At 34.0% G+C, this 27,014-nt stretch overlaps 3 protein-coding genes across 5 annotated transcripts in view; 2 read left to right on the top strand and 1 right to left on the bottom strand.

Annotated features, from left to right (window-relative positions):
• Positions 1-1,689: 1,689 nt before the first annotated feature.
• On the top strand, positions 1,690-15,389 carry LOC148237185 (kelch-like protein 26). Its single transcript, XM_088183623.1, has 4 exons — positions 1,690-2,035; positions 2,149-2,645; positions 2,720-3,242; positions 12,651-15,389. The coding sequence occupies exons 1-4, from the start codon at positions 1,856-1,858 to the stop codon at positions 13,335-13,337; spliced, it is 1,887 nt and encodes a 628-aa protein (XP_088039749.1). The 5' UTR covers positions 1,690-1,855; the 3' UTR covers positions 13,338-15,389.
• Positions 15,059-21,342, bottom strand: LOC148237184 (ubiquitin-conjugating enzyme E2 S). Of its 2 annotated transcripts, none has more exons than XM_088183625.1 (5): positions 21,211-21,342; positions 20,083-20,230; positions 19,816-20,006; positions 19,613-19,741; positions 15,059-15,386 (listed from the first exon to the last, which is right to left on the bottom strand). In XM_088183625.1, the coding sequence occupies exons 2-5, from the start codon at positions 20,228-20,230 to the stop codon at positions 15,249-15,251; spliced, it is 606 nt and encodes a 201-aa protein (XP_088039751.1). In that variant the 5' UTR covers positions 21,211-21,342; the 3' UTR covers positions 15,059-15,248. The 2 variants fall into 2 exon arrangements, with proteins under 2 accessions (XP_088039751.1, XP_088039750.1); XM_088183624.1 differs by having other exon boundaries at positions 21,008-21,216.
• A 3,888-nt stretch (positions 21,343-25,230) lies between these two features.
• LOC148237181 (receptor-type guanylate cyclase Gyc76C-like) overlaps positions 25,231-27,014 on the top strand; it is a 93,853-nt gene continuing 92,069 nt past the window's right edge. For both annotated transcript variants that reach the window (XM_088183389.1, XM_088183392.1), the window contains exon 1: positions 25,231-25,576. The gene's annotated coding sequence lies outside the window, so the exon portion shown is untranslated. The remainder of the gene's footprint in view (positions 25,577-27,014) is intronic.

The following is a 27,014-nucleotide window of genomic DNA, read 5'->3' as shown; positions in this document are numbered from 1 at the left end:
GATTGTATTAGTTAGGGCTTGTTATTGTGCTTGCATTTTTCGTCACTTCACATGCACCCAGCAGTGAAGTGACGAAAAAGATTGTACGTAGTCTCTTGTTCACTTTCATCGGCTTAATCCGTGTCTAATTGCCATCCGTCCGCCAAATGCTCAAAAAATAAATGAAGATATTTTGCAACTTTTGGGCATTTTGCATCTGAACTTGCAGTTACACCCGTATAAAATTCCGATAACGAAGGATTTGCGCAGATTAGGTAATAAAACAGCATAAAGAAAATCTTATTTTCTGATAAGGCACATTTTCACCTTTTTGGGTATGTTAATAAGCAAATTTTCCGCATATGGGGCGAGGAAAATTCTCATGTGATTTACGAGAGACTATTACATGCCCAAATAGTGACTGTTTGGTGTAATTGTGGTCAGGCGGCGTCATTGTGTCATACTTTTTGGAAAACGATAAAGATCAGTAAACGGTGAGCGCTATAAACGCATGGTGAGCGATTCTTTTTGTCACGAAATCAAAGATATATATGAGACCTGTGTAACTTCCCACACATCAAGTGCAACGTTATTAGTTTTGCTTGAAAGGTTCCCAGATCGCATTACTTCACGTTTTGGTGACGATAACTAGCCGCTAAGATAATGCGATTTAACGCCGTTGAATTTTTTGTTGAGTTACCCAAGAGTCGTGTCTACATCGACAAACCCCAAACGTGGGAACACATAAAAATCAACATTCATCGAATTATAATCGAGATACCGCCTGAAATGCACGAAAAATTCATCGAAAATTACATCGAATGGACCGGCTGCTGCAAAAGGTTCAAAAGCAGCAATTTAATTGATATTATTTTTCATAATGTATGTAATACATCAAATGTTTGATTAATAAAATAAAATCCGAAGAAATTCTTAAATTTGTGGTATTTTAAAAAAAGTTAATATTTAGTTAATCGATGACAGCTAAATATCTTATTACAGAGCAGTTTTGGCACAATCTGGGACTCTTCGGTATTTTCCTTGTCATTTGCTATGCGAAATGACGCTCGTTAATATATTTATTATGTAGCGAATGTAATTCTTGGGGCTACGTAATTAAACGACCTTTTTTATAGAGCTGGCGAGGACCTGGGGTGTTAGACCGTTGTTATATATTGATTGAAAAAAAGAAAAGAATGTATATTTAAACTAATAAAAATTAATTTAAAAAACACCCGCTTCACAAGTTGAGCGGTGGTGTGTCAACACTGAGAACCGCCACAATTATAACATCTCCCTGTGTAAGTAAGCTTACCATATTTATGAAACCCGGAATTCTCGAAAATTTTGGGATGGTAAAATGCGTTAGGTTCTAACCTATGCATGATGATAATGAGAGGTAATTCGATAATTTTTGTGAAACCGGGACGTATGTTAAGCCTACCCGAAAGCCTTAAGTAATTTTGTTCTCATATACATAATATACAATATCTACATGATACTGCATGAGTTATTGAAAAATTTTAAGTACTGCATAAAGTGTGCATTTTAATTTTAATATTAATGTATGTTTTTTATTACACTGAATTTTATTGTAGATCTTAAAATTTATTATTTGTATTTAAAATTTTAAATTAATTGAATTGAACTTTTACCTAGGAGAAAATAAATAAAAAGCATCAGTGTCAATGGTCGGCGTGCGGCGCGTTTAGACGCGGGGCCGTCGCAGGTCTCGTTGGCCGCCGCGACCCCGGCTGGAGCTCTTTGTCCTCCGTGGGAACGTTGCGACATCCCTAGTGACTGTCGCAACGCCTGCGATGTGACGACGCTCGTCTCGTGTCCGCCTCTCGACTCTTACCCGAACCTAGGCGACGAGATGTCGGAGGCGGAGGCAGACGCGGACACCTGTCAGGCCGTCTTCAAGGACAAACCCCTCAACACGGTCTACTTCGACTCGTCCTCTCACTCGGACACCTTGCTGGCGGGACTCAACGGTCTCAGGGCGAAGGGCCACCTGTTGGACGTCACGCTCTATGCCCAAGGACACGCCTTTCAGGTACATACTTTTGTGTTTACATCGGGGTTGCCAACCCGTAATTCAAAATGGCGATCGTTTTTCGTCCATTTTCCATATGGATGAAAACTATTATTTAATAATTATAAATTCAGGCACATCGAGCAGTTTTGGCATCATGCAGCGATTACTTCAGAGCTATGTTCACCGACGCTATGCTAGAATCCAAGTTGAGCGAGATAAGGCTGAACGGAATCACCGCCGAAGGCATGAAGCTACTCCTAGACTACGCTTACACCTCTAAATTGGGACTGAACTTGGCCAACGTTCAAGACGTCCTATCGGCGGCCAGCCACGTCCAAGTGGTCGCAGTCGTAGAAGCCTGCTCCAACTACCTTCACGCCCAACTGGACCTGGAGAACTGCGTCGATATCGTCACCATTGCCGAAACTTATTCTTTGAATCAACTGAGAAACAGGGTCTATAAGTTCATCAGCGCCCATCTACAAGAATTTTCAAATTCCAACGAATTTTACCGACTGGCACCTCAACAATTGGAGTATCTGTTGGCATGTGATTTTCCAGTCGATTGCCCCGAGACCGAAGTGTTGAGAATTGTCTTGCGATGGTTGCGATATCATGATAATATTGGGTGAGTCCAAGAATACTGTATATAAATATGTACAGTACTCGTAATCATCATTTATAACGCTATCTAAATTTTAGGTATAAGCAGAAATTATCTTACGCTATGAGATTTTTAAGAAGAGTGCACTTCTCCGAGATATCCAAATGGGATATTGAATCCGTTTTGCAGAACTCCTTCTCGGGTGCTACGAGACAGGATCAACAGCTTTACTTCCACATGCTGAGAGACGCTTGCAGACAAGTCAGCCTCAGTCTACGCTTAGCCACTTCGGCGGAAAATAACGTTTTGGTCAATTCGAGGGGGATGGAGCTGGCCGTGATCAAAGTTGGGGGCTTCGGAATGCGAGGAATCACCAACGAGATAACGTACTTCCTCCCCAGCAAGGGCAAGTGGAAAAGACTGACGACCATTCCTCACGTCGAGCAATGTAATTTCGGAACTGTCGTTCGAGACAACGAACTGTTTGTCGTCGGAGGATGTTTCAATCAATCGCTGCAGGAAAATATTCACCCTTTCGGATTTAAATACAGTCCTAGGTCTAATAAGTGGACTACTATGGCTCCGATGAAGAGAGAACGTTGTAGATTTTCTTTGACTGTGGTACGTATAAATACGCTGCATTAATATCATTCAATGGCACATTTTATTCAAACTGATAAATTAATGTCTTTAATTACTTGCAACTCTTATTGTGGAAAATTATAAAAACAGATTAAGTATATTTCTTGGATATACAATTTTTAGATTTTTGACAAGAAAATTATAGTTCATTTCAAAACTACAGGTGAATCATTCTAAAATGTACACTCCTTAATGTTAGGTAAAGACATTTAGAAAATTATTATAGAAGACAATATTTTTATGAAAGGCATTTATGAGATAGTATTACCATATGTTATCACAGCAGCTCGAAGTATGGTCGTATAATTTGTTTCATAGTCTTCTAGTCGTCCCAAAGATCGGGTTCAACTCGGATGTTTGGTTGGAGTATATAATAATATATAAAAAGTACAAGAAACTAAAAATTAAAAGAATTTTTTTAGCTATCGGTCACGAGGTATTTGCGATAATTCAAGATTGGTTGCAAATGTTTATCTGAAAAAATGACAAATAACATTTTTACTACTACGAGTTTATTGATATACAATTTAATTGCAATCAAATATTCCCTCACTTTTCACAATAATTAGTTATATAATGAAACTTTTAAGTGTCAGATAAATAAATTGGAAATCGATGCACATCGAGATTTATGACACGAGTGTTAATTTTATGCTTAATATTAAATGATACGAGGAGAAACGTAAAGTCACTTTACATTCTTTGTACATATATATTGTGTCTTTTCTTATTTTCCGTGAGGCACAAACTTTTCGCCTTCTCCTTACCCATTTTTTTTATGTGCTATTTTGACCAATTGGTGTTGTTTTAGACGGCTTAAAAATCTCTGAAGTGAAAGGATCAATTTCTGGACATCGAAGGTGTATCAGATGACATAAATGCTGCCCCATTTCTTAATCTCACACCATCCAAAATTTTGTGATGCTCATAAAATTTCATTTTAGTGTTAAAATTGACACATAGGCAGTAAATGCATTAAAAAGAGCACAGTTGAATAAATATATAAGGCAGCCTTTTTCGTCCACTTTTTGGTTTTTCTATATATAGGATACAATCTACTCTTTTGTGTATTTATTATAATCTGCTATACAAATCAGCTTTCTCAAAAAATAGTTAAGTTCCTCTATCCTTTTTTCCGGTATTTACTATTTCTGAATTATGTATGTATAGTTAAAATCATTCTGATGTACAGACTTTTTACCGTTTTCCACAGTTGCAGCAGTATTTTCCCATATCATTTATATTTGGTTTCAAATATTCGTAACTATGTCTTTTTCAGATTTTCTGGTAAACCCCGATTCTTCCTTATTGTACCACAGACTTCATTGTCTGATGTGTAGTTGAATCTTCTAATGAAATTCCGGGTCCTGAATATATTTTAAATTTCGATATGTATCCTAACACTGATTCACATACCATTCTTATCAATATACCGTACTTTATGAGCTTACTGGGGTTGTATATGCGAAAATTCAATCTTTCACACCATGGGATCATACCCTCATCCAGAGATATGTTTTGGTTTGATTTGAACATATTTTAGAATCTCAGAAAAATAATCAATTATTTTTTGTACTTTGAATAGTCGCCCTGCATTATCAGGAACATTTTCATTATTGGAAAAATGCAATATTTGATAAAACATATTTTGACTCATAGTTTTTGTCAATATTTGGAGTTTCTATTAGTGGATTTGTTAAGCAATATACATACAGTGGCGGCCACCTAAATAAGACACTTGAAGTTTTATAAAAATAAAATTGTTGAAATTTTTCAATTTTTTATCTTGATAATCTACATAATGGTGAATAATACTATGTTGTAATAAATATTTAAAATATTTATTTTCAATTTAAAATTAAATTTATAAAATTGATAGTTCAAATTCACCTATATCCTGCAGGATACATGAGTATAATCTAAAAATTCAAAAACCTATTAAAAAAATAAAATAAAAATACCATTAATATTATGTAGGGTGACCTTTTGTCCTTATAATAGCCCTACAACGGTAAAGCATTTGTAGGTTTTTATTAGCTACTAAATGGTACAAATTTGAGTTATAAATTGACAATAATTTAAATTTGCGTGACAACGATTTATTTTTAAATATTGGCCGTAGTTCTGGAGAGAAGTTCACAGATAGTGCTGGATGGCCAAAATATTAGCTGTTCGGCTCGCGTTCCAAAAGGGTCGGTCTTGGCTCGGCTCCTGCTGTGGTAGATGCTCCTTGCGGACGTCCAGGGGTTCTGCGACAGGACGAAGTTCCAGGCAGGCGTCTCGTAAGTCTTCGCTGGCGTAGGGTGGACTTGGGTGAAGCTGCTTGCTCCTGTGCCGATGGCAAGAGTGATGTTTATTTGTATGGAAACTCCAACCCCTTATATAGTGGACTTCCGTCACTATTATTGTGCAATATCGTCCTGCTTCCCACGGTTTTTGGTCCTCACGCAAGTGTTATATTTTCTCACGATATCGTCTCCCTTGCAAGATGCAATATTCTTCATCCTGGATTTTATTATAAAATAATCCGTGACTTATTAAAAGTAAGATGTCGTTTCCCTTTTTGCCTGGGATTGTCGGTTTCAGACTAGTTATGTCGGTTTCAGACGTAAAATGTTATTGCTCTGTATGCAAACTCCCATAATTCTTGGTCGCACTTGATTAGCAGATCGGCGTGTGGGCGAGGGGTCGATTAGATATGGGAAACTGTTTCATCGCCTTGTCTTCAGAATATTTTAATTATGACGACTTAAAAATAGCGGTTATTAATTTTTTGTATCCCTGTTCGGGAAAGCTCCCCTATTGCTTTGTCGCGCTTGATTAGTAAGTCTGCGCTTCGGTGAGGGGTTGATTAGATATGGGAAACTGTTTTATTCCTCGCTTTCATATCCAAATGTGACCATCTATCTGTGGTCCCCACACATTGACTCGATTAATTGCTGGTATTTGCGACAGGAATCAGTTTCCACTCGTTTTTTACAGTTTAATTTATTTCTTTTAAATTTGTGACAAATTAATTTTTAATTTTGTGTTTTAAATGTCTCCATAAGTGTTCAATAGGGCTTAGATTAGGGCTGCATGATTGCCATTCTAAAACATCCATAATATTGTCTGTGAACGACGTTTTTGCCCTACGTGAAATATGTTTCGGGTCATTGTCCTGTTGATAAACATCATTACGGGTTCCATAATATTAACATATACTTCCTGGTTCATAATCCCTTCAATTAAATGGATAGGACCGACCCTATGCCGAGACATACAACCCAATTAAATAATGCTTCCACCAGCTCCTTTAATTGTTTTTATGATATTTCTGGGTTGTACTCTTTGTTTACATATCTTCTAACATATTGCCTTCCATCAGAGCATCTATTGAACTTAGATTCATCACTAAAAAAAACATTTTTCCAGCCTAATATTGTCCAGTTTAAATGATTTTTTAGCAAAATTAACGCGTAATATGTGATTGTTTTTTTTCACTAATGGTTTACGTCGAGCAATGGTGCCGTATAATCCTGCTTCACACAGTCTTCTAAGCACTTTTCTAACACTTATGTCACTTTTATTTAATTGATTTACTTCTTTTCTAATAGCTGGCCACACACGGGCGGATCTGCCCGCCGGATTTGTCCGAAATGGATGTCCGACGGACAAATCCGCCAGTGTGTGGGGTTAAAACTCTCGGACAGATCCGTCCGTTGTCCATGCTCAAAACGAGCGGATCGGACACGGACAAGCAGATCTGAGCAGAGATTGGGCTCGTGTAAACGACCGTTTACAGTGTTTTTTGCTAAAATTTGTCCCTTAAATAATTTTATAACCCGGGCCTTTATTAATTTGCGCCAAAGTTGCCGCCAACGTCTAAAAGTTTTATTACTTTATGACCCATTTCTATTTATCAATAGAAAAAATAATATAAATTTAAGATGCACTTAGAGACTCTAGATACGTAAATATTACATATATTAATACATAATAAAAAATATAATTTTAATTATACTAAATTTAAATTTAGAATTTACTTTAAACACGATATAAATTTAACTTTACTTTTACAATATTCCAAGTAGAGCTCATATGCCAGCTCAGCTTCAATAAAATTGAAAGCCAATAGATAAAATTGATCTTTTTTCTGGCATTCTTCGTTAGTGAGTTAAATATGGTTAACAGTATCGATGTGAAATATGGTTTACAATATCGATGGAAATATGCATGTTTTTAGGCAGCCCTCGACTCTTTGCTCTTGTCCATTGAAAGGTAATTAAAATGTATCGCAATGGTGTTATCCTCACCCGATGGTTTACGGTGTTTTTTGTTTGTCCCTTAACATAATGCAGGCCGGATAAAATCGCTACAAACTTTCGCTAATTGCCGGCGATTTTTATAATATCGTATTTATTTTATTTTTTTGAAAAATCGCTATAACTTTTGAAGTAATCGTTCTATAATAAAGATTTTTTTGCATTGTACGTAAAATGAACCAATAAACATGAATTATATATTGAACAGATGTTTTCAACCTTGAATGTTCAGAATTTTTTTTTATGAAAAATGTTTTTTTTTAAATAAATTTTGAGATTTATGGAGTGCATCCGGTTGTAGTGTAGTGTAGGTCCAGTTGAGGAATTTGAGACGCTTGATATTCACTGCAAATCCAAGATTTTGCAACATTTAACAAAAAACTTTTATATTTAATTTTTTGTGGCATTTAATTCATTAACTTAACGAAAACATGATGTATATCAGGCCTCGGCAACCTTTCTTGGCTGCGGGTCAAAATAATTAAAATGTGACTAATAAAAAGACTATCCGGGTCAGTCAATATTTTTGGTCCTAACAACCATATATGTGGTCTAGTCGTGACATCGTAACACGTTAAAAAAATGATATTTGCAGAACTGAAATGGGTCACTTCAAATCATCAAACGGGTCATTTGGTGACCCGTGGGTCATAGGTTGCCGATCCCTGATGAATATGCTGATCCCCGGCCAAGAACGGTCGGCGCAAACATGATGCATATTCTCATCATGCAGAATTGTTTCATAATCTAAGTTTTATGACCTTTTTCGTTTCGGCATCTGCAAATATGAATAGAGCAAATTTTGCATGTACAATGATGAGGGTTATGATGGTTTCAAGTTTACAATCCGTGAGAGTGGAAAATGCTGGGCACTTCATAGTTTCTTTTAATTCTTCGACTCATAATAGAAACACGTTTTTGCTGTCAATAATGTGTTAAGACGTTTTACGTATTTTACGATAAGCAAATTCATATATTACAATTATACCATGCTCACAGACAAAGAGCGATATCATCCATAATAGTATTTTTAGCCGCCGCTGTAATTAAATTTTAAGTACTAATTTAAATCAAAATTTTAATTTGCTGATTGAAATTTAGGAACACCTCCTCGTCTTCTTGCTTATATTTTTTATTAAACCTCCGCTTTTTGTTTCCCATATGCAATTATAAATGTATCTGTATTATGTTAATAAAATTAATTTAAATCGAGGAGCAAGAAATAATATAATATAATTATACATATTATTATATTTCACAATATTTTTTTTTCGTTATCAATATTCATATAAAATTATTATAAACGATTCGGGATTCAATTTCTACAATGAGTGTCGAGAGATTCTGTGTTGAAGCCATTTTGTGTGAATGATGTATAAGTCGCCTCGAAAGTCGCTCCTCGTGCGAATGCACTCATCTAAACCCATGCTTTTATAGGTTGCCGTGACAGGCAAGTCGCCTGTGCATCACCTCTGCACAGGATCGCGCCTGACGCTCCGGCGACTCGGCGCCTGCGTGCGTATGCACCCATTTAAAACCATATAAAGTACAGTCGCCGGGCGGCTAGTCGATAGTGTGTATTAGGCCTAAATAAGGTTTTATTACTTTATGACCCATCAGTCACTCAATACTATTACCGTTGAAAATGTATTTTTTGACATTTTTTTTTATCAAAGACAGAAATCATATATTGTTAACTTAATTTCACCTAAAAACACCTAAATTTGAAGTCCGATAAGAATTTGTCCGAGCTCGTACATTTTGCGTCTGTGGCCAAGCTCTGACAAATCCGTCAGATGTCCGACGGGCAGATCCGTACGTGTGTGCTTAGCTAATGTCCACAGCAGTTTTTAATGGATTTTCTTTAGAAATTCTAATTATTTTTCGATCCACACGTGTGGAACATTTTTTTGGACATTGTTTTCGTTTGAGGTTTTCACAGGTTTTATGTGTTTCCAAATGTTTTAAAACATTATATATTTAACATCTTGATTTTTTTTTAGATACTCTGATAATATTTGCACTGACCGACCTTTGTCATTTTTTAAATGCACAATTTGTTCTCGTTTTATAGGATCACAATGTGCACTTTTCCTCATAATAAATTTGTTATTTAATTAAAATTATATTCTAGGTAAATACACTATTTATTATTAATTTAAATTATTTTAATTAATCCTTATAATGAAAGAAATCGATATCACGGCGTTCGAAATGAAAATAAAAGCAAAAATTATCCATTAGACGATGATTCCCTTTGAATAGTGACCATGTGTACAATACGCCGTTTTGGACTTCTCAGAAAGGCAAGAGTAATAAATCTCGGGTTTAGGGGGATGTATCAGATATAAACTATTTATTGATAGTGTCCCTTTAAGTTTAAACAATTTTTTTTTCCATTCCCATATTTTGTTACGCAGTAATTAAACATTTACGAACCAAAAAATGATTTTGTAAAAAGTGTCTTATTTAATATAAGCCATTTTTCACAAGCAATATCATCGAAAACCATTTTTTTAATTTTGGTACCTTTAAATTCATCTATTTTTTTTAGATTCACTTGCAGTCTGTATCTTATCTGTTCGTTTCTTCCACAACAGCAGGGAACAAGTCGTCTCCAATAATTTTATCAGTGATTTCTTCGGGGCTCGTGTTATCAGCAGCAAAAGTTACTCCTGACAATCATTCAAATCTTGGTATATTGTTATCACTTCAATCTAATTCGATAGCGGCGTTTTCTAAATCATTTTCTTGCTCGCTTCCATAATTTTCACTGTGACAATATCTGAGTCATTATCTGCATAATAAATAGGAAAATAAATTAATGCAGAAGATTACGATTTATAGCCTGATGCCTGTGGCGTAACTAAAAATTTTGGACTTTCATGAAAAATGTATGATTTGAGTATTTTTTATTACTTTCGAAGGTTTTTGTGTTGGGTAATTATAAATTTACTATATTTAATACATATACATTTTCAAGCTGGGCTCTCATGTTTTACATGATTTTTCTAAAGTAGTTATGCCACTGCCGAATGTTTTCAAAACAAAAAAAAAATTTAAAGAAATTGTGTTTTATACATTATTATACAGAAGAGTTGTTAAATTTTTTTCAACAAGGAGTACGGCAATAAATCAATTAATGAAATTCGGGGACGTGATTTTACATATAGGTTCTGTAATTAGTCCTTACTCATCCCAAAATAGGTAAAAAAATGAAATATTGTTTCAACGCTCTGAATACTTGCGCGTCTTACATACAATTAAATAGATTCGTTGAGAGCTATTCATAGGGCTTGCACCTATAACAGCTTAGGTGCAAGGGAGATATTTTATAAGTTATTTCCGAAATAAATAATTTATATACTATATTTTTATTCTGACCATATGCTATTTTTATTCTAACTATTTGATATTTATTCTAATCCTTAATAATATAATTATGACCATTCATTATTTTAATTCTGATCGTCATATATTTTTATTCAAGCCACTTGATATTTATTTTGACCCTGAATAATATAATTATGACAGATGGAAGTGTTTTTCAAAAGGAAGTGCAGTGAGTACGTTATGTTCGCACTTAGATAGGGGAAGTGGTCTTGATCTTTAGGCCAATACGACGATTTAGGGCAGAAACAAATTATTTTGCGTATGGATAATTTTAACATTCAACCGACTTATCAACATTTGTATTGGTTCCTTTGTATTTGTACAGATATTAACAGATCTCATGTCAACGATGGGAAATTAGCTAAAATTCAACCAATTTTGGATTATTTTAGCCTAGTTTTTAAATGTATACAAACCGATACAAGAACTATCGTTCCATGAATGCATTGTTCCATGGAGAGGGAAGTTGCCTTTTCGAGTATACAATCCCAGAAAAATAATCAAAAATGGAATTCTCGTGAGAATGGTTTGTGAGGCTTCCACAGGTTACATTTGTAATATGCTAATTTACACCGTGAACAGCTGGCCTCTAATACAAACCATTGCCAATTAGGAAACCTACCTGCATCGTAAATTATAATAAGTTTATGAAAGAGGTTGGTCGCGCAGATCAGTATTTATCTTATTATAATATTATGAGGAAAACGGTGAAATGGACAAAGCGCATAGTGATGTTTTTGATAAACTGTGCATTATTTAACGCCTTTAGGATTTATTCTACGAATCCAAGGAGCAAAATAGGATACAAAAAAAATATTTATCTTGTCGGTGGATATTGGGCGTTAGAAGAACCTAACTTGCAAAATCAACCTTCGACATCTGCTGCGATTCATATTTTAACAGACCTGCAACCCTCCACATCCACTCAAAGACATACAAATGTGGGTGACCATCCCCTTTGACTTTCTACAAACATAAATTAGAAAAAATTGTCGCAAGCCAAACTATAAAATATCCAACCCGAAAGTGTCGTGTTTGTAGTGCTCATAAAAAACGTGGGGAAACGAGATACATTTGTGCCTTTTGCAAAGTTCCGCTTCATAAAGGGGATTGTTCTTCCCGGTACCACTCTAGTGAAATATTGATTTTTTTATTACGTATTATTAGTGACTAATTACTTTTAGTGTATATTCATAAAAACATCGTGATATTGTAAGTGACTGTCCTTTGTTTAAGTCTATTTGTTTGAAAGTGGCCGCAATCCATACAAATCTCCAGGGCTGTGGAGTCGGAGTGTTTTGGCCGGAGTTGGAGTCGGAGTCGTGAAAAATGAGCAACTCCGAGCATTTTTTTAAATTATGAAATTTATGAATTTTTAATTGCGTAATAATGAATGTGTATAGCGTATGAATATTAAACGTGTAGAAAAACACCAAAAATACCTGATAAAATTAAACTTTTTTGAGTCGGAGTGGAGTCGTGTTGTTGGTAAATATCGGAATCGGAGTCGTGTTTTTTTTTAACGACTCCACAGCCCTGCAAATCTCAGATCGTCACGCGCGCCCGTATGATGGTGTAGCGTTTACAAGCTGACGTTTACTTACCTACTCTTTTCTTTGATAAAATGTTATTTTATTTCTGTGACAGACATTTTTTTAGTAGTGTATTAATACAATCAATTGTATTTCAGGTCGGAGAGTACATATACGCAATCGGAGGAGTGTGCGAAGTCGAAGACGACGGCGAGGAAGAAGTCAGCGATTGCGAACGATACGACACCGCCGCCGACTCTTGGCACAGCATATCGCCTCTCCCGATTGGGCGATCTCAACACGCCGGCTGCGCCATGCCTTCGCCGAACCCGTGCCTGATGATCTCCGGAGGTCTCCATTGCGACCAAGTCCTCTCCACGGTTCGATGCTATGACATGTTTCACGATTCCTGGATAACCCTCAAATCGATGTTGACTCCCAGAACCGATCACGCCATGCTCACCATCGGCGAAAAAGTTTATGTCTGCGGCGGTTGGTATGAGGATTTGGAAAACGGCAATAGGATCTTGGCGGACACTATAGACGTCTACGACATGGTCTTGGATAGGTGGGAAACGGTGACGAGGGTGCCGACTCCTAGATATCACGCCGGAGTGGTGAGCGTGGAGTCTAAGATATATTTAATAGGAGGCTTTCATAGCGACGCTATGTTCGATCGCGCCACGGCGACGATCGAGTGCTACGATTTGGAGACTGACGTTTGGATCGCTGGCGAGAATTATCCGCAAGAGATTTGGGAGCATACGTGCGCCACATTGTACGTACCCAAATGCAGGGACGATATGGATGTCCTATCGGAGAATAAAGATCCGTATTCTTTTTAGATTTTTAACGATTAAATATATTATTTAATCAATGAAAATGTGTATGTATATTGAAGGGTATATCAGCAAAATTACAAGTAATGACCGGCATTTCTAGTGCAATTTAATAGGTCCATGCATGTTTAGTATAAATGTTATAGTATATTGTATTATCAGTGTGAGTAGAACCATATAAAGACGAAAAGCTAGCAGGGCACCACAGTTCAAATCAGTAGGTCCATCTCTTTTTTTAAATATATGTATCAGAATTTTCCCATTGTTAAGAAGCTAATTATTTAAAAAAAAAATGCTTTTATACCCCTCAATTCAGAGGCAAAACCACTTAAAATTATATAAAAAAATACTAATAGTCTGTTAATCTTGCCATAAGATCTGATTTTTTTTCTAAATATATATATATTATACTAATGTGTGATTTTATAATAAGTTTTGTAAATCTCAATTGATGTACAAGAGTTAATAATAAAAGTAAAGGCGATTTCTTACCTTTACTCTTATGTTCTATTGGTATTAATAGAAACATTTAATTATAATCTATTCTATCGAATTGAACGTTGAAGCTATTAATGATATCTTAGTTCCAATTTGTGTATATATTTGCATTACGAAACTTTTTTCTGACAAACATGATCTCGTTTAAATACACTACATTCGCACTGTCCTTAAAAGTGATATTTTTATGTATTTATTTTATTTTATAAGATTTGTATGCCCATAATTTTTCGACTCCGGGGCCAATTGTAACAATTATTTATTTTAAAGCGTATATACCTGTTAATTTAAATACTCTCGGTTTATATACTGCTAGTTAAGTATGATTTGCCATTGTTGTCACAATCGCTTCTATATTTTATTAGTTTGTACATAAATCTGTGATGAGAAGAATTAGCATCAATGTTGACGTTATGAAATTATATACAAAAAAAAACTTATTGTTCTTTAAAAGATATATTTTCCTATCAAACAAAAATTGTTAGGAATTTTCTAAATATAACTATAAGGTGACTTAAAATTTGCCATTTAATTACAAATATTAACTACGATACTATTACGAGTTTATTGTTTAATATTAAAACCTTATGTACTGTTATTTATTTCTTAGTATATACGATGTCTGAACTTAAGGGTAATAAAATATGTTTTTTTTTTAACTTTGTATTTTCTAATTCATGATACAATATAAAATCTTTAGTGTTAATACATTAAATTAATCGTTACATGCCTTAACATATCCAAAACTCGAAGCATACGATACTTTTCCTTGAATTCACACGTTTGATAAATAACTATAACTAATAGAATTTCTAAAAAAAATTAAAATAAAATTTGTACCAAAATAAATAACATGAATACAGAACAGAATAATGTCCGATGCGGCTAAGCCGTTTCCCGATTTTAAATCAACGTTTTCAAATCAAGTTTAAATTAACTGTACAATGTGTTTAAGTATGCAATCATCGAAACGATACTAAAAATCCACTGTATTCATATTAAGTAGCTTTAAAATAGAAAATGAACTGACTCGCGTTTGTATTTATGCAATATAACATGACATCCATTGAAGAAAAAAATCACTATAATATTACAACACCGATAAAAGATCACCAATCACTCTTCTAAAAGTAAGTTAACTCGATTTATAAAGAACAGTTGAGACTACTTGAGCTTTCAAAAATGTGCATGAGTTTCCTAGTATTTTTTTTAAACATTTTTTTAAATAATTTTTCAATAATTACGATACTATTACAGTCAATTTTATATATATATGTATATATTTTTGAAGGATTTATCTAATACATCATGAAATTGTTCAATAATAATAATAATAATGACGATCAAGAAAGAAATGTGTTTTTACCGAAACGATGATGGATTGTTTTAAAAGATACTCTGACGCTCACGTTACGCTCTTCATAACCGCTTCAATACCCTTTTTTTATCTCGTAATATTTTCTTTTTTTCGGCTGTCATTTTTTTATCGCCGGCGTGTTTCTTTGCACACGGTCCATCTTCGCTCATCTCCAGATATGCTTTCGATATTTTCGGTGCCTGAAAAGATAAGATTATAAAATTAACATTGACAAATAATAACAATAAATCTGATAATTTAAAAATGAATGGTAAAATAAGGCTAAAAATCAAGCGCGTACGGTGAGATACTTTTCATTTCGTTCGCTCATGTGTTGAGTGAGAGATAAGGGTGTGAAAGGAAAGTATTTCACTGTACGCGCCTACTAAAAATAAATGTTTCGAGACACTAGTAAATAATGGGGAGGGAGAGGACCCCACATGAACCGATTATGTTTTATAAATATCTAAGAAAAAAGAAAAGCAATAAATATACGAGTGACAATCCAATTGTACACTTCAGTTAAAATTTGGGTTTGTATAAAAACTTGATTAACCAATTATTGTTCTTTGCATTAATAATCAAATTTATACACAATTATGAACTAAAAAATATGACGCGTTTTTATATGATAGCAAATTTTTAAGGGTTCCTATATAATTTTTCGGCAGAAGGCGTCGACAGAACAAGTGTTTAGCCAAACAAACAAAAAAGAAATCATCCTTCTGAACACCCGAGAAGAAGAAAGAGCCACGAGTGCCAAATGGAGCTGCACTTCTATTTTTTCGCATATAAATTGATTTCTTTCACAATTTGATCAACCAATTCCTCGGTGAATTAAGAACAAATTGAAAATATCTATGGGGTCTTTTATATGCGATGGAATTTGTGGTCTGATTGAAATTTATTTCAAACGGAACATAATCTACACCTGCTACGTTTGTCTGTACATCATCTCCAATACTTGTTCGTATATTAACTTCTCACTACTGCTTTCACTATCAGTTCATATATCCTCTGGATTGTTATACACAGAAAAAATAAATTTATCATCTCCACTATCAACATTTTGAGAGTTACTATTCTTTTATATGTTTATTCGACATTTTTTGAGTTAAAGATATTTTTAAAATGGCTTAGAACACAAAGACATGTGAACTCAATCAATCAATATTTCAAACTGACATGAAAAAGGTTATTGAGAGCGAGATCACATATATTCTAATGTTTATGACAGCTTCAGTAACACATGCTATGCTCAAATATAAAATAAAAATAAGCAAAACAAAAACGAATGAACCATATAATAACAAACAGTTTTATTACCCAAAAAAATTCATCATCAATAAAATAAACATTCATTGAAAAATAAACACATTCATTAACACAGAAAATATTAACTTTTTGTTATTGATTATTACTAATATTTTTTTTTAATAAAATACAAAAGAAATTGAATAACTTACAACAATTTTACTAAAGTCAGGAATGTCAGAGGAATTGACCAGAAAAATGCATGACATTTAATCACTTCACGCTGCTTCGATGCATGAAAACTGTATTTGGCGTAAACTCATATGCACGCACCACGGGTGTGTGAGAACTCTATATAAAAATAAACTCACTCCACAGAATACTTTTCAATTCTATGCTCTCTCTCATATGTGCATTTGTATTACACTTTTGACCCTCATAAATCAAGCAATAAAACTGACACTTTATGGTCCTAGTATATTTTTTCGATTCAAGCTATGCCTACTACCAAGGACTGCACAAATTAAAATTAGTTAACAAAACGAAAGCTGTAAGCTTCAAATATTTTTCTGGAGGATCTATTTAAAACTGTATATTATAAACTGATTGTAAAATATATTCACATTTGGCAAGTTTTGTTAGACCAACAGCTCGGGTTTCGTCCTGCCCGTTCCACTGTTACTAACCTTCTGTCGTTCACCAAAACGGTGACAACTTCTCTCGATGCGGGAATTCAAGTAGACGTCGTGTATACAGATTTTGAGAAAGCCTTTGACAAAGTTTGTCATAGGTTATTATTAAATAAATTGTCGAACCTCAGTTGCTCAGATAATTTAGCTCGGTTATTCTCGAGTTATTTAAGCAATCGTAGACAGTTTGTAACCTATGGTGGACGATTGTCAAAAGAATATTTTACCCCTTCGGGGGTTCCTCAAGGATCCAATCTGGGACCTCTGCTTTTTGTGTTATTTATTAATGACATAAATACAGCAATTAAATATTCAAGTTTTCTTCTGTACGTAGATGATTTAAAATTAAATAAATGCATTCGATCTGTTGTGGACTCCTTCTCTCTACAAAGTGATTTAGACTCTCTGTGGAGATGGGCTTCCGTTAACTGTCTGCCCTTTAGTGTCGGAAAGTGCCATACTGTGTCGTAGTTATTCGCATCCTCTATGACACCTTAGTTCGTAGCATTCTTGAATCGGGATCTATAATTTGGAATCCCCGAATAGCCAAATATTCCCTTTTAGTGAAAAAAATTCAAAAAAGGTATTTAAGATATCTTTACAAAAGGACATTTGGTTATTATCCGTACATATATCCCAGCGCCTTTCTTTTAGGAGCGTTGGGATATGATTCGCTGAGTTCTCACAGAAAACTGTATGTCGCTAAGCATTTTTTTAAATTACTAAAAGGTGCTATCGACAATCCAGCTATTCTCGAGGAATTCCAGTTTTGGGTTCCGGAACATTTTTGAGAATCACGATCGAGACCTCTTTTGATGGCCGTTAGGGCTAGGACATCCGGACTTGCCGACTCGCCTATAGCTGTGGCCATTCGGCTCCTTAATACGCTGGCATTACATATTGACTTATTTAATGTTAGCTACGAGGATCTGATCCAGTTTATATCATTTAATTTTAATATTTTATAATTTTTTGTTATGTTTAAGTATTGTTATATTTATGTATATATACGTTTTTTTATGTTTTATAAATTTAAAATTTGTTTTCGACCATCGTGGCGCATTGGGGTAACCTGTTAGGCCACGATGGTCTTAATTTAATCTAAAAAAAAAAAAAATATATATACGCAATCTAGATGGTAAAATATTTTTGTATAAAATCCATAAAAATATAGTTGGTCCCTGTGAGTTACAGGGATCAACTATATATAGTCACAGGCTGTGACTATTGTGTGATTTCTGTGATCGTCTTATTTGATCTGACATTTTTTTTATCGTAGAAATGGATTACGAATCTGGATCATCTGTAGCAAATAGGAAATATTCCTCATCATCCTTGGAATTAAAATTAAATCAATGATTGAGAAGAAGCCGCCTCCATTGAGTCGCACCCCCGCCGCTTGACCGAAAGACGCTTTAAAGATGTGCTTCCTCCAAGTGCAACTCTATGAAATCCAAGGAGATTGCATGTCGTGTGTATAAAAAAGGAATGCGTGAATATTAAAATAAAACGATCACCGACTGGCCGATTTTTGCCACCCTCTACCCCGCGGAAAAAGTTGACTGAGGTACCACATATGAAATGCTCCTGAGCGCAACGGAAAAATGACAATGCTGCCTATACCAGTGACATCCAATTGCAAAAGGTTAACCATTGTCGTTTATTACCATAGCAATAACTACTTCACAGAAACTAAGTAGTCCAGTTCATTAATTAAACCACCCTTCTATTCAAAAATTGAACCATCCAATGCAGGTAATAAATCGACAAGTCTAAAAACGTTAAAAAAAGCTTCTAGCAAAATTTACAGGATTAATCCAAATATTATGCAGGTATATCACAGACACCACAAACAAAGATGGGTTTTAAACATAACTTAAAGACAAAAATGTATAAATGGGACACCACCATGAGAAGACATTTTTTCAAAAAAAAGTCAAAGTACACAACATGAATGGGAAAAATTAAAGAGTATCCATTACAAATACTTTGAGAAAAGATAACAAGGAAAACTTCACGTATAACTAATATATACGATTTCAATTGTTGCACCAAAATTAAGTAACAATGTTTGTCTTAAAAACAATACCAAATAGTATCGTAATATGTATATTTTTATCATCATCGGAAGACGACCATTTATAATGGGTCATACGGGAACATCAATCTTGCTTCATAATAAACATTGAAAATAAATATTTTCTCAGATTCGTTCAATGAAGCATATAAGAGACATACTCAAAGAGAGCGACAAATTCAGACCAGACCCTACTCTACATCGATCTTAACTGCCTGTTACAACCATTTTGAAGCAATTATACTCTTCGTCATTCGAGATTGCTGCCATTTAATCTGTATATCAGTATAATTTATATACGTGCAATAAATCTACACAGCAAACAGTTCCTCCGGGATTGTTGAAACCCACAATTTATTTGTAATTCGGTCGATTAAATTAAGTACTAAATGTAAATTATTTATACCTGCGCATGAATCTCGGTCATCATTTTGGCTCTTTGGGAATAATCGTCGTAATGCTCGAGAAGCAGTTTACCAGCCTCTTCGTTGAGGGCTGATTCGGCGTTCGGTACAATGAGGAGACATTTCACGGTCTGAACAAACAAAATATTATTAAATTCCACGCCTATCAGAGTTTACGTGATCACTTTTAAAAACAAACACTGACCAAAAGTATATGTTTGATACCGAGATCGAATTTCCAATCTTTCTTTAGAGTATTAACGCAAATCTCGCCATTGCTGGATACGTTGGGGTGAAATATTTTAGTAATGAAAAATGCTTTGGGCGGCGCTGCTGGGAAATCTTTGCCTAATGCTAATTTAACTTTAAAAACTCCGCCCGCATATGGTGTACCGGCTGAAAAAAAATATGGTTGTAATTTTGTCTGTATGAAGTACGATATATACTCTTATAATAACGTAGTTTTTTTTACCGGGTCCGTCGATGTACGCTTGAATGTCGGTTATGTCGGAGTCGTTGATGAGAACTTTGATTCCTTCCGGTGGGTTTTCAGACAGTTCTTGCATTTCTTTCACCACCCGTCTGATGATCTGTGGTGAAAGATTTTCTACGTTCGACATCTGAAACATAAAATAAATATTTAATTAAGAGATATTTTTTTAAATGTATACGAATTTGAAAGTTGTCAAATGGAGATTCAGAAAAGAAACTTCTACAATCCACTTTTAAGCTATTATATAAACGAACATGTTAATTATTTGATGAAATACTATGCAACAATTTTGCACTCTTTTTGTTACAAAAATAAAATGACTCAATATATATAATTTATTTATGTATTTTGTTGCAGTCGATTTCTTCACATTTATGTTGAGCACTTTACGAGTTTAATTCCGGTTTGAAGATGTAAGTGCTCATTAGTGAAACCAGTTTAAAGTTTTAAAAACTGCCTTCTAGCAATTTCGATGTGGACTTTTTGAACCTTTTCGTCGGAGTCTAACTATATTTAATAATTTATGTTATAAAACTTTTTTATAAATGGAATTTACACCCTACCAGCTCCAATCAGAGGAAGAAAAGCAAGAATAAGACTAGATTGGGTATATGGAATCGGTTAGGAAATTTAGTGAAAATTTGAAACTACCAAAGATTCTACGACACTCAATTGTACAGTTGATGCAAATAATTGAATTATTTTTAGTTCTAGTATTTAGAAATGATTCTTAGCAAAAATATTATTGTACGGCGTAAATGTAAACGTATTCAAGTGCTCGATTGAAAAGTGCATTTTTGATTAATGCGATGTAGATTACCGAGGGACAACAGAAAAGTGCATTAAGTTGCAGTCAAAGTGAAAAAAGTACGCAGAAGATAGATAGGGTTTAGAAAGATTTAACCATGTTCATCGCGAGACGACGAAAGGCGATGAAAAGTGACGGAAGGCCTTCGCCCTCGCCGGGGCCGCCGCCTGCCGCTGACAGCTGAGCAGTGTTGCCAACGCGACCCCCGCGCGCCGCCACCGTCGCCGCCGCCGATCAATCCTTTCGTTCGAATTCGAAACGACGACGCGTCGACGCACGTTCGAGAGCTTTCGACTCACCTTTGCTGCGTTCGCTGCGCGCGGCGATTCGTTCACATCAAGGAGTCGATTCGAATCGGACGCGAAAACGGCGGTTCGGCTCGCCGCGGCGGCGCTGCCATCTATAACGGATGAATTGTTTGGAGGTGCTGCCAGCGCGGAAAAATACGAGTCGCTTCTATGGCCAAATTCCTAAATTATTATTTTTAAATTTTAAATATTTCAAACAAATAAAAATAAAGTGCAGATGTATCAGAATGTCCCATTAGTCTTTGCGATTTTTTCCAACATTTGCAAAAATGTATCACTTTTTATATATTTATTATATAATAATTTCATTATTTTTTCGGCGTTTGTTAACTTTCACGCGCTCATGCTGTACCACTTTGTCAGATAATTTCGCAAGGGAGATGGGTGAGAATATCCCCCTTTCTCATACACTAATCCGCTCGTACGTGTGCGAGCGAGATGCACAAGTGCGTGGCGCCCGCGTGTGGCGGTCAAACTGTTAAACTTGTTTTTACAAAAATAAAGTAAGGATATTAGCGTGTAGTAAGAATAATCTATTCCAGAAACAATTTATTTCAAGTTAGCTAGTCAGTGGTCGTTTTTGATTTCGATTTCATCAAGATTCATAGTATTTCATTAAATGACAAACATTTTTCCGGCCAAATTCAAAGAGATTGGGGGAAATGCCTCCACCTGTCTCCCGCCCAAATGATGTTCCTGTTTAGAATACACGGCAAAAGCAATAAAATCGTGCCGTCACCGTCACAATGGAAACGCTAAGTTTTCTATCGTTCACATTATTTTTTATAATAATAACATGACTTACAATAAATGAAAATCGAATGAAGCATATATAAACCAGAGTTTGACCAACAACAGAGCACAAAAAACAATATTCTCTTTTCATAAGTAAAAAATCCACATCAAAAGCAATAAAATCATACCGTCGCAGTGGCAACTATTCGTTATCTAGCATTTATATCAAAACTTTATAACAATATTAAGACTTACAATGAGTGAGAATCGAGTGAAGCATATCTATACAGAATTTTGACCAACAGGAGAGCGCAAAAAACAATTATCTCTTCTCAGAAATCAAAAATTCATGACAAAAATAGTAAAATCGCGTCTTCCCAGTGGGAACGCTTGGAAACGAGCGTTACTCGATTTTATTGCTTTTGACGTGGATTTTTGGCTTCAAAACATCGTATAATTTTAAACAAACTGTAGGAGGCCTATTTATAGGTATGTATTTATTCATGTTTATTATGGCCAAAACTTGGCGGCACTCTAGTAACACTGGCAAGACGGATTCTCTCGATTGGCAGCTTTGGCGGGTCGCGCGCCGTTGTGTAAACAACATGTAATTCTTTAATATTCAATAGAAACACACTGCAGTGACTCAATCTGTGCCTAATTGCCACCCAGCACCATCGCGTCGCCTAAAAGCAATGTCTATCTACTTCTTCAGCTTATTTTCCCCCAAGAGTTGAGTTGGCTTAGTTCATATTTTGGATTTGTGCTAATGAAAGTTCTAAAACTATAATTAGTTTAAGATCTTTGATAAGGTCAAGTTGGGTTTGATTAATTCGTGTAGGTTAGGTTTGGGTTTGAACAGAAAATGTGCGTTTCGCAACTGTCAAATTGAGCTTCATAAACATTTTAGACCAGTTTGTAATTTCACTAGCGCCTATCGGTTATATTTCACTTGAACGAAAATATTTAAAAAATATTTTTTTGCAATAAATTCGAGACTGTTTTTTATGCATCTTATTTGAGTAATAATCGGAGAATTTCCAGTTTAGAATTAGGGACATTATTTATATATAACATGGATGCTAATATGATATGGGACAATATTTATAAGAAGGTTGTTGATAGTAAAATAAAAAGGAAATATAAATTAAAAATATAATATTGATTCAAACGAAAACCGTGATTTAATGAGTAGAATATAGTTTGAAATTTAAAATGTAAAAGATACCAAATCTTAATGCTTTGACTGCCATAGAAATGTCAGTCAAAGCATTAACAATAGCCAATATAATGGTTTAAAAAGTCGATAGATGAAATAAAAAATTACCCGAATAAGATGTGGAAAACAATAAAAACAATAACTGATTCTACTCAGAGAAATGACAGTAAAAATATGGAGATTGACGGAAATATATATAAAGATTCTCATATGATAACAGAAAAAATTAATACATACTACATTAAGAGTACAGAAGAGATTGTGAATTCAATACCTCAGCTTAATCAATTTGTGCTATGTAATAATGAAACATTTAATGTAAAATTTGGGGAATTTGAATCAGTATCTTTAGAAGAAATTCACAATCTAATTTGTAAGTTAAAAGAAGGACCAGTACGAAGGAGAAATACCCGATAATTTAAAGATTTCTACTTTTATACCTGTACCTACATAAAATAAGGGTTGAAGAAATGAGACTACTTAACACATTGTCTTGTATGGAAAAGGTGATGTTATTAGTAGTAATCAAACAATTAAAGGATTTTATTATTTCATAAAATATTACGTGTGAACAATCGGGATTCAGAGAAAAATATATGATTGGTTATTAGCAAGGATACAAACAAAATCATTAAGTAGTTTTTTTGGATTTCCAGAGAGCATTCGAAACTACAGGCAGAATAATAATATTAAAGAAAGTAGGGATTTTAGATATAAGTGAAATATTTTTAAAATGGCTTAATAATTATTTAAAAAAATGAAGCAAAAAGTTTAATTAAATTATGGTTCAAAGAGAAAATAATATTTCATGGTGTACCATAGGGGTCCAAATAAGGACCGTTGTTGTTTATAATATATATGAATAAATTACGTCTGTCTGCAGACACTTTCATTTATTGCATAGGTGATAATGTTAAAGAAGTTGTATCTAATTTAAATAGTAAATTAAGTATAATAAGAATATGGTTAAAAAATAATGTAGCAAAACTATACGAGAAGAAAAGTAAACGTATGTTTATTAATTTTAAATATATGTTAGATAATAATATAAAAATAGTTATAGAAAGCTCTATTATAGAAATAATTGATAATATAAAATATTTAAAAGTAATTGAAGATAAAAAAAATTTAAGCGACATTGTAATTGCATATTAAAAAAATAATAGAAAAAGAGGTATATTATCCAGGATGAAAAATATGTTAAGTATTAACACAAAAAAATAATCTACAATAATATTATATTATATATGATTAATAAATTAGATATAAAGATGTTGCAAAAATTACAAAATAGGGCAATGGGACTTGTTTAAAATAAAAATAGATTTACTAGTTGTAGAAGTATGATTGTAGGTGTTGGATGTTCAAGAAATATTGAAGATGAATGTCCTAATATTTATATATAAGTTAGAAAATAATATGTTACCAGAGTATTTTAATAAGTATTTAATAATAAATAAAGATGAACATAGATTTAATACTAGAAATAGAGACAATGTAAGGATAGTTAGGTATAAGAAAACGAGCACGGAGGTGTGAATTTGTATGATATTATTCCTAGGACAATCCGCAAAAATAAAACCGTAGTGGGTTTCCTCAGTGGAATAAAGAAGCACCTTCGTGCATTAAGAAATAAATTATAATATCAAAGTATTTTTTATATTCTGTTTAATGTTTTGATTAAATTTGTTTAGTGTATAAACAATAAATAAATAAATTTCAGCTTTTGCATAAGCTTAAATCTGTGGTCGTTTTTTTAATATTTTGATTTCGTTAAAATTCATAGTATTTCATTAAATTCAAGGGGGGGGGGAGAAAAAAATGTTCTAAAAATCTACATAACAATCTGTACCAATTATAAATTCACTCCCTCGAGCTTGAATAAATGTAAAGTAAAATAAAATGTATAGTTTGCGCAAAGTGGCTCTATCTGTCGCGCTGTTCGCTAAGTTTTTCGGTCCGCGATCTACACAGATGTCGTTAAACGCGTGGATCATGCATTAAGTCGAGAGCGAGAAGGGTAGAGAAAGAGGCGAGCGCAGAACGGCGATAGCGACACAGACGCTCAGATAGTCGTTTGCAGTGGAGCGTCGCGAGCGCACTCGGTCGAGCGCTCGTTCCGAACCCTGACGCAGCGCGACGCAGGACCGAAGGCAGTTTCGCAAAGTTTCGGCGCGCTACGTTTCCGTTTCCGTTCTGGCTTTCGGTTTTCGGTATTCGGTTCGCGGTTTGCGGTTCACCGAGTTTGCCGAGTGATATGTGCGCCCGTTGAAAAGTCCGGCTCTGTTTAGAAAGTGTCTTCAGCGAGCGAGATGTCGCCGGCGGCCACCTGATACCCTCCGGACTCCGGACGCATCCCGAGGGCTCGGCGGAGCGATAGCGCCTTTTTAGCCAACGCACATGGTGAGTTAGCTCCTCTCGTTCCGATTCGAATTCGGCGCCAACGCGCGCCGAGTTGTCTATGGCCCTTACTTTTACTTTTCTATGTCCGTATTACTGTATTTCAGACGGAAAATCTAATACATTTTATTATATCGCCAATATGATAATAACAAACGAATCAAATAATAATATTTATTTTAAATATATTATTTATTACCTATTGATATTAGATAGACTTGTTTATATTCATTACTACTAAAAAAATATAAAAAAATATGTTGTTGTCATAAAGATTAAGCCAATTTTATTTTTTAAATACCAGCGTTTTTAATTTTTGATTGTTCTTTCTGCATAATTAATCGATTTATAGATTGAAAATAAGACGTAATAACTATAAATTTACAATATTTTGTTATTGTACAGATGTATTTATTTTATTATAATGTAAAATATTATAAAGCATGGCTTATTGTATTTAGTTAATAATAGTTCATTTTTATTATATTATTATTGATTTTATTTTATACTTAATTACGATTTTTAATTACATACTTAATTTAAAAGATACGATAATCTTCTCTCTACGTTTTTGAAAACCGTTTTTAGTTCTTTAGATATAGTATATATACTCCTTGACAAAATACTAAAAAATCTGTGCTAATATACTATGCTATAATTATATTTTTTAATAGAAAATGTCCATTTGTTACAGTTAACATGTTAAATTTTGATAAAACATACAATGACTAGCTAAAGTATGCACTTTTTCTTAAAACTTACAATTCTTCATTTCGTGTATACTTTTAATAAATAATGTATGCTCTAACTAGTGAGTCTGAATACTCCGACATGAGCTAATTACATTGCTAACGCACAAAATTTGACAGACGAGCGTATTTGTCAAGCAACCTAATCACGATCGACGTTATCGTAGAGCCAATAATAATAAAAAAAACAGCATTTTTGGTGCGAATAGTTAACACCCCACGAATAACTCTCTGCAACTAATCTATTTAAAATGAGGATTATATAAATTGCCAACAAGACTTACCTTACATAAATGATTTAAGATGCCTATTAAATATATAAATTATTTGCAACATTAAATAATTTGACAAACACCGAACAGCGAAAGCATACAATGATTAGTTACACTGTTCTTAAATTATTTTATGTCTACTGTAACTAAAGTAATTTGACGGTGCATGCATTGACTAGTTAATGTATGCATTTTCGAAATTAACATATATGTACATCGCTTTGTTATTGTAGTGATATATTTAATATCCATATTAATGGCACATAATTAGATCAATTGAATATTTTTATACTATTTATGATATTTTATCATAAAAATATGGTTAAACATTTTTTTTAAATAACAAGGCAAACGATGAATTTTACTGAAACTTTACAAAATATAAAGTTGTTATTTTTATTACTTTTCTATTGGAAATTA

Source organism: Plectrocnemia conspersa, unplaced genomic scaffold (assembly GCF_051122295.1).
Source record: "Plectrocnemia conspersa isolate PC_06_02 unplaced genomic scaffold, ASM5112229v1 ptg000003l, whole genome shotgun sequence".
In the NCBI taxonomy this organism is placed as follows: Eukaryota; Metazoa; Arthropoda; class Insecta; order Trichoptera; family Polycentropodidae; genus Plectrocnemia; species Plectrocnemia conspersa.
The sequence above is the reverse complement of the archived record's forward strand: the minus strand, read 5'-3'. Positions and strand labels throughout refer to the sequence as shown.